This window comes from Propithecus coquereli, unplaced genomic scaffold (genome assembly GCF_000956105.1).
Source record: "Propithecus coquereli isolate 6110/MARCELLA unplaced genomic scaffold, Pcoq_1.0 Scaffold52, whole genome shotgun sequence".
Taxonomy (NCBI): domain Eukaryota; kingdom Metazoa; phylum Chordata; class Mammalia; order Primates; family Indriidae; genus Propithecus; species Propithecus coquereli.
Genome location: NW_012151063.1, coordinates 7,041,508 through 7,050,693, shown reverse-complemented (window position 1 = coordinate 7,050,693; position 9,186 = coordinate 7,041,508). Strand labels below are relative to the sequence as shown.

The 9,186-nt window shown below is 46.9% G+C and overlaps 1 protein-coding gene across 1 annotated transcript in view; it reads right to left on the bottom strand.

Annotated features, from left to right (window-relative positions):
- SHROOM2 (shroom family member 2) overlaps nucleotides 1–9,100 on the bottom strand; it is a 138,335-nt gene extending 129,235 nt beyond the window's left edge. Inside the window, exon 1 of the mRNA XM_012656837.1 lies at nucleotides 8,930–9,100. Coding sequence (XP_012512291.1) covers nucleotides 8,930–9,100 — 171 coding nt within the window. The remainder of the gene's footprint in view (nucleotides 1–8,929) is intronic.
- Nucleotides 9,101–9,186: the final 86 nt, after the last annotated feature.

The window sequence follows — 9,186 nt, the reverse complement described above, 5'->3', positions numbered from 1 at the left end:
ATATTTTTTTAGTTGTCCAGATCATTTCTTTCTATTTTTCAGTAGAGACGGGGTCTCGCTCTTGCTCAGGCTGGTCTCAAACTCCTGACCTTGAGCGATCCACCCGCCTCGGCCTCCCAGAGTGCTAGGATTACAGGCGTGAGCCACCGTGCCCGGCCTGGTTTTCCAAATTCTTAATGAATCAGGATTAAGTAGGGAATGGGGAGGGGAGAAGGAATTTAAATTTACTAGAGCTAGCTTTACACATTGCCTCATTTAATTGCCATGATACTACAATAAAATAGGAATGATTCCAGTTTGACAGACTGAAGATTAAGAATTAGAAAAAGTGAAGAACTGAGAGATCCAGCTCCAAGCACTGATACTTCTTCCCAGCGGTGATCTTCCCTCCAAATTGGAACCACTATAGCCAGAGTAGGACGCAGAGATGACCAACCTCACCCAGCTGAGCAAAGCAGGGATTCCCCTCAACTGGCCGACTTCCCACGATTTTTCAATCTGCTCTACACCAGAAATGTATTAAGTAGAGAAAAGTTACTATCAAACAAGGACGTGGCCAGCACAAAAAGAAACACTCTGAAGCCGTGGCCTTAGAGGAATCCCCAGAGACGCAGCCATGTCAGCTCACTCACCCACACGCACAGAGCCAGGTCACTATATAGTGATAAAGGGATTGACTCAGCAAGAGGATACAGCACACGCAGAAAGCCTTCAAAACGTATTTACGCAACCCACTCTTCAATCCCAGCAGATGGCCAAGGAGCACTACACATTTGAAGACCTTTAATAGGAAAGAAAGAAGTCAGAACAAACAATAAAAGCAGAGCTCCGAAAGAGAAACTGTGCAGAAAGAGAACATTTTTAGAAACCAGCTTAATATCACCAGAGATATGAGAGAAGAACCATAAAACGAGATCAGTATGGTATGAAAAAGGAACATATTAGAAACAAACAAGAACTCTAGAATTTGAAAAACATGAGTGCATAAATTTAAAACTCAATGGAAGGATTGGAAGAGGAAGCTGAGTAAAATCTCCCAAGAACAAAAATACAAATAAATGAAAAATGAGAGAGACAGTATGCTGTTGCACACCTATAATCCCAACTACTCATGAGGCTGACAGAGGATCCCTTGAGCCCAAGAGCTGAGGCTATAGTGTGCTATAATCAAACCTGTGGATAGCCACTGCACTCCGCCAGCCTGGGCAACACAGTGAGACCCTGTCTCAAAAAAAGAAAGAAAAGGAGAGAGAGAAAGAAAAAGAGAAGGGAGAAGAAATTAGAGCCATCCCAAAATATCAAGACACAGAAAGGCCTGATCTTCCAGCAACACGGCGCACCAGTAGGGAAAGGACACCACCTTCAAAGTGCTGAGGGAGAACCGCCCCCAACTGAGACTGCAGCCAAATAACCAATTCATCGTCAAGATAGAAACCATCAGGGCCAGGCGTGGTGGCTCACGCCTGTAATCCTAGCACTCTAGGAGGCCAAGGCAGGTGGATCGCTCAAGGTCAAGAGTTAGAGACCAGCCTGAGCAAGAGCGAGACCCCTGTCTCTACTAAAAAATAGAAAGAAATGATCTGGACAACTAAAAAAATATATATATAGAAAAAATTAGCCGGGCATGGTGGCTCATGCCTGTAGTCCCAGCTACTTGGGAGGCTGAGGCAGAAGGATCGCTTGAGCCCGGGAGTTTGAGGTTGCTGTGAGCTAGGCTGATGCCACGGCACTGGCACTCTAGCCCAGGCAACAGAGTGAGACTCTGTATCAAGAAAAAAAAAAAAAAAGATAGAAACCATCACATTTTCTGACAGAGAAGTCTCCAAAGATGACCCCCTGTGTATTTGAATATATTAAAAGATATTTCCTCACTGGGGAGGAATTGAGGGATGAACCAATGATAAGTGCATAGAAAATTAAGCAAAGAAACAAAACTATCCTTAACTCCAGTGACTGCAAAGACTTGTGCAGGAACAATAATCATAGTGTGTACCCCCCAGGTGTAGCAGTGATAGCATTTGCAATCAAAATAACGTAAACAATGAACATTCACTGCCCTTCTCAGAGGGGGCAATGTTGTTCTCCTCCCCAGAGGACATCTGGCAATGTCTGGAGATAGGTCTGGCTGTCACACTGGGGGAGGGGGTGAAACTGACATCAGTGGGAAGAGGCCAGGATGCTGCTAAACATCTAACAATTCAAAGGATGGCCCCACAACAAAGAATTAGGTGGCCCACAATGTCAATAATGCCAAGGGCGAAAAACCCTCTTCTAACCAAAATTATGATGTGACTGCATTAGGAGTGTGGAGGCCAAGAAATGTGCCTGAGTGGCTAGGGGGAGGCCGGCGGGCATCGAGGAGTGTGGAAGTAAGGCGACATCCTAATCTCCTATGGAAGGAAGAACAAGCCAACAAACAAATGTAGGGGCACTACAGAAAGTAAATCACAGTTCAAGGATATGGATGGAAATGCCAGAAGAATCCCTAGGAAGTTTCCACAGTTGTCTCTAGGGAGAAGAAATGACAGTGTGGAGAGCTATTCCTGTATAACAACCTTTGAAGGATTACTTGATAATTCATACCGTGCAATAGCCACTTTGATAAAATAAAAACAAAATGCATAAAAGATACACTAACGCCCCTTTCCTTCTGTAAGTGTTGCCATTCAAGGGCACAGATCTAACCCGCCTGGGTTCTTGTTGACCTTCACAATTTGCCTTTGATCTGAGTCTTAAAGTCACCTTTTGCCAAAAAGGAAGATAATCCCAACCCTTTCCAGCCAATCCAGAGAACAGCTTTTCCTCCTTCTCCATTCAACAGAAGCAGCCCTAGCTGCCTGCAACTTGATACCCTGGAGATTTAAAAAAAAAAAAAAAAGCTCAGGGTCACCTCATCCAGAAAAAAATGTTACCTTTGCAGTTCAGATTCTAGTTTTGAAGTTCATCCAAATAAGGTTAGCTCAATTATTTTTTTTAATGATACACTATTGTCCTTCTACTAAGGCATGCTCCCCCAAAGAGACGCCTGAACATTCACACCCAGAGTCTGAACAGGCTCAGTCTACTACAGGACAATGCAAATACTGGATCAAACAAGGTAAAGGAAAACAATTCTCCCCTGTATCGGAGCCTGGTAATGTTTTTAAAAGGCCTAAAAGAGCAACATGCCACCCAGAGCTGTTTCAAAATCCTTCATGTGGATTAAAGTTTGCAGCGTGCAAATGTAGGAAGAGCCGTGGCTTGCAGAAACCTGCAGAATTTCTTCTCAAAGTGTTGCCCCATTCCTGACTACAGTGTTTGAAAGTAAAAGAAGACCTGAATAAAAAGTCTATTCAGTCTTTACACCCAAAATTATCCTGGAGAAAGTTTCCACTGCACCCGGTGTGCCGCAAGAAAAGTTCCACAAAGCCCCAGCTTTCCTCCCCTGCCCCTAAGAACTTGGCCACAGATCCAGGTTTATTTGCATGCTGACACAAAACAATTCTGGCAAGGGGACAACTCCAAAATGCTTTCCAAAGAGAAAAACCAGCCCTTCCCAAGGAGCCTAGTTTCTTTGGCCATGAAGTATAAAGGTGGGTTAAGAAACTCCAGCTCATTATGTCAAGGTGAAAACTACCATTTGTTATGAGCCTTTCATTATCACAGTATTCTACATTTAGCTCTTGGGCAAACTTTTTTTTTTTCCAAAAGATAAATGTTAGGACATGTTAAGAAATACTCATAACTGAGCTACAAAGACCAAATTCATCCTGGTACAGGAGTGTGATACACAGCTTATGTTTATAGCTTTTCATAATTGTAGAGGCCTCTGGATTTATAGGTGTGAGTCAAACTAATGTCTAAAAGAGGAAGAATACTCCAGGAGTTGAACCTCAAAGCCTCCAGCTACCAGACCTTGGAACAGGACTTCAGGCGCTTGGCCTGACTCCCCACCCTCAAGCCGAAAACATCTCTGGAGGAACAAGGATTAGAATTCAGCAGGGCCAAGTTAATTTGCAGGCTGAGAAATGGTAATAAAGATATATCTGAAAGCCAGTTGGCAAGGTAGGTCTACCAACTGAAAGGGTCTTTCAGCACAGGAAAGAAAACACACCTCTTGTTTTTTAACCATACTATTATTAATAATTCTTAAACACAAATGAGTCTTCAGAATTACAGTCACCCTAAGTAATTCGTGAAAACACTGTAGGTGTCATCAGACAGTGACCAGGATTTTACAACTCGGAGGAGTCACTGCGGCCACAGCACCCAGGGCTGGCCGAGGCAGGGGGGCCCCTGAGCCCTCACCCACCCCCCCAGTTCTCAGACACCTGGGAAAGCAGCAGCATTCTCTGTGCAGACACTGACTGAGCACCGTGTTTAAACACAGACATCGACCAGCAACCACAAAGTTTACAGCCACCAGTTCCTGATGTACTGCTGAACTCAAGGGCTCCCTCTTTTTTCAAAAACTCTACTGATATTTGATGAAGAACTTGACTGGCTCTTGGGGACAAATATTATATAAGGACATAGGGTACAACTTACCCTGACCAGAGTTGTCACTGTGCCCTCCCAATCCCCAAGTCACCAATGACCATGACTTGGCACAATGGCCACACATGATGAAGCCACCTTTTCAAACGACTAAGGAAGGTGCATTAGGTGTGCAGGGCCCCCATCCCCCCACATCACCAACCTCTGGTCTGTGCCCTGAGCTCTCTGCTACCACTCACTCCAGCTAAAGCTTTACATAGGACATCTGCGACCTCGCCATGTAGCCCCCAAAATGTGTCCTGATTCCACCTTTGGCATTCACACTAGAAAGGACGTCACAAGGCTCTGTCCACAGCTAACAAAATGCTCTGACACTCTGAAGCCGCCCAGGAAGGGTGAGTCATGTGTGGGGACCCCCAAGCATCCCAGGCCATAGCAATCCTGACCCCTGACCCCCTACAAGATGGCTCTGTTCCCCAAAGGCAACCTTGGGGCTAGGCCTGGCTCAAATTAATGTCTTCTTTGGAGCTTCTGGCTAAGGCTTTTAGCATTCTTTGGGGGGGGGGGAGGTGTTCTTCTAAAACATGGTGTAGCGGGGAGCTGAGGCTTCATTCCTTCCCTCCCTTAACAGACATTCCTGAGGCTGCAGGGGGCCTGCTGACACCCAGCTGGTGGATTTAATGCTTCCTAATGAATCCCCCAAACAGCTTTGTGGCATTCCAGCCACTCCGCTGACATTTTAGAAATCAGCCCCCTCCCCGACCCCCCACTGAAGTTTTCCACTGGTTGAACTGATGGGGACTGGAACGTGCAAAAACCGTCAGGATCCCATATACCCACCACACCTACCCACACAGGTCCCGAGAGGGCCCACGTCAACCACCATGCAGCCTGGGAAACCGTCACAGTTTCCTACAACCTGGACATGATTCCTGCTCCCTTTCTAACAGCAGCTAGGAAGAATCGCTTTGTGTGTATTTTTTCACTAACTACAGCAAAATTTCAAGCTACAAATCAGCAGAAATGTACCGAGTAGGTACAAATCCTGTTGCCATCCTTCAGCGGAGATCTCGCAGGGCTTCATGCACGCACCTCAAATTCCAAGAGTGCTGCTCCCCTGAAGTTAGCATCTCTTTAACTTCAAACTGGACCCAGGGAAAAGTTAGTCCTCACCCAACAGCCACTCTGAACACCCATAAAGCACAGCACTGGGAGTTCCTACTTCAATTTCCTTTCTCCAGCTACAAAAATGCAGATGAAGCAAGTATTTGTTTGAGTTTTACTATGTAAATAAAGCCTACTCTCAGGGCCAACGCTAGGGAAAAAAACAGGCCTCCAAGCAAACACTGGCAATGCCAGAGACCTCCAAACTCACATCATCCTAAAGGCCAGTGTCTTCAAAAAGAATTAAACATGACCTCTAAAATCAAAAATCTTTAAGAGCAAAGGTGAGACAGTTAATCTAACGAAACCGATGCCCGACCAGAGTGATTTTGCCCACAGGGAACATCTGGCAATGTCTGGAGACGTTTTTTGGTCGTCACACCTGGACAGAGGAGCCAGTGGCGCCAAATAGGCAGAGACCAGGAAAGCACTGAACACCCCACAAAGCACAGCACAGCCCCCACAACAAAGAATGGTTCAGCCCAGAATGTAAACAGGGCCAAGGCCGACAAACCCTCACCCAACAGATGTGCCAAAGCTATTCAATGTGGCACATAAGAGATCGCGGACCGAGCAGAGCAGATGGCAACAACCAGGAGTGGGAACGGACATTTGGGACCAGGATCTGATTCTCAGGGCCCCTTCCAGGACCGAACAGGCTTGCGACCTCAGGGCACACCATTTAACCACCCTGGGCCACAGCCGGTTCATCTACAAAATGAGCTAATAAAACCTCTCTACCTGAAGATCGGGACTGAACCAGACTTGTTCCTGACACCCCTCGCAGCTGTGAGAGGCGCACTCCTGTGAGTGCACCTTTTAATGATACTCTCGGTGTCAGAAAGAGAACGTGTCCTCGTCCTCTTCCATTGGCTCAAACTACCCCCAAATCAGAATCTGCTAAACAGAAAGTGAGTTGTAATATGTAACTATCAGAAGGCTTTTTAAGTGTAAAAAAAAAAAAAAACTTTCAGAAGAATTACTATGTAATGAGCCCCAGTGACTTTTCAGTAGCTATTGGAAGAGAAAGATTCAAAGCTTGCAACAATCCAAATTCTGGTGGTGAGACAATTTTCCCTAGTCTATTTCCACTCTTTAAATGGTCATAAATGGACGTGTTTTCCTTCATCTTTTTCTAATAATGTGACAATTACCAGCTGTCAGATTGTAGGTAAGCACCGCCAATGATCTTAATCCAGGAGAAAAGACAGATATGTGAAATACTGCTCATGCTATGCAGTAAGACGTGGTTAAGCGCATGTGTGAGCACATGTGTGCACATACACATATGTATGCTGGGAAATTTAGTACAAAAGTCCAAAGTTGTCCTGAATCTCCTCCATCCTAAGCAGCAAAACCACAATTTTCCAGTCATATTGGAGCATATATAAAAATTAAGCATCAGTTTAAGGGACGGATTTATCAGTATCTCAGAATCTTTATTTCTGCAAAATCCTGAGGCACAATCTGGAAAGCCTACTACATACACTGCTCCTAGCATAGCCACAAAAACGTCCCCAAAACACCTTAGCAACTGCCCTGAGAGCAAACCAAAGGGTGGAATCCAAATCAGGAGCAAACGGCCCCAGCTGCTCTCTGAAAGGCCCTGGCTGTGTCTGCTGGGGGTCACAATCTACCCCCTTCCATTTCTAGAATTCCAGCCTTTCAGACAGGGCGAACTAGGAGGCCTCTAAGAATACACGAGAATTTTTAAAACTTGGGGTACCTGGAGAAAGGAGGAGGGACTCTGGGGTCCTTCCTTCCAGCTTCTGGTGAAACAACTGAACTTTAGAATTTAAAGTGACTCTCAACTTTCTTATACTGGACAAGGCCAAAAAGCAAGACTTCACCTTAAATAATGTTTTACAGTTTCTTCCAGTTGCTATAAAGATGAGTCTGAGGAAGAAGTGTGGAATCATGTATATATCTTTTTATTTTTTTAAGAAATCCACGAAATGGTGACAACCTGAGTGATTTATGGGAAATCTTTTTATCTGTTACCATCAGAAATGGCCCCTAAAATCTTTATTAAAAAGGCACACGCTAATATGTTTTAAGAAATATGCAGAAGAGTGCCTTGGCTGGGCAAAATGTACACACTTTATGACTGCCCCCTGCCTTTTCAAAGAATCCAATTAGATAAAGGATTGCACATTGGTTAAATTCATAACAACAACGACGACTTGTTTCCCAAGTTCAACATAAACTTAGCACACAGCTAAACAAGCCTCAGGTTTTGTAAATATAAAACGAGAGAAAATACAGAATAGCAAAGTTTGCTGTGTCATGGGCTATTTGAACAAAGCCTTCTCACTTCCCAAATTGATTAGTAGTGGGGAGGGCTAGTCACTTAATTTCTTCCTGCTGTGGCGAGGCAGGAAAGCAAAGAAAACCAGTAAGTCACCTTCAAACGCTTCTAGTTGCCAAGACTTTTTACATTTAAAAGAGAACTCTGTCCCTAGGAATGACCCGACTCAACCCTTCCCAAAGAAACTGACCACTAGACACTTTTAACCAGAAGAAAACAGCGTGATTCGATCGCTGTTTCTGTGTTTGTGTTTACAGGTTCATACAGGTTCGGCTGGTCAGTTTCAAGAGGAATTTTGACACAATTAGAGAATTCAGTGTTCTAAAGCAAACCCCACACATACACACACACACGCCCCATTCCTGATGAGACACACCAAAAATTTCTTACTATTGGAATTCCAGTCCAACTTTTACAAAGTACGCTTTACGGTTCCTGTAAATTTCTGCAAGTATCAGTGCGCGGTGTATCCAGGGCTCGAAGCCGAAAGTCAGTAAATATTGATGGGCTGAGGGAATCGAGAGCTGGGTTGGCGACAGCTGCTGATCTGGGTTTCGCAGTGATAAGGGATGCAGGTCCAAGGGGTGCAGAACCAGGGTGGCACCCAGGAGGACGAACATAGGTAGGGACGGCTCCATTCACCCCCTGGCTCGTGGAAATATGCCGCCCCTAACCTCTGGGCAGCCCCGCAGGTGCAGACCGCTGCCGGCGAGCCCGGGAGTGACAGAGGACCCCGCCAGGCCCCTTCCCGGAGGGGGAGGGGAAGGAGACCCGGAACAAGAGCCATTTAAACTCTGCGAGCCTCTGGGAGCCGCCGCAAGGCGGCCGGAGCGACGCCAGGACCACACACCTACGCGTGTACCGGCGACCAGGTGCCCGCAGGTGACCCCGACAGACGCGCGCCCCAGATCCGGGGGCACGAGCGGGCCGCCCCCTCCGGCGCCCCAACCCCGACAAGCCCCGGCACCGCGGCCGCCTTACCTTGGTGATGACGAGGGGCTCACCGTGTTCGCGTCCGCCCTTCAGGGTGAAGCCCCACGGGGCGCCGCCGCTCAGCTGCACCTCCACCAGGCGCCCGCCGTCGGCCGCCCGCGCCTCGGCCTCGGCCTCGGCCGGACGCTCGGGCCGCGCGCGGGGCTCGGCGCCCTCCATGGCGCGGGGGTGGCGCGGCTGCTCAGCCCCCCGGGCCCGCACCCATGCACTGCGGGGAGCCCCGGCCGTCCGAGGGCGAGAGCAGC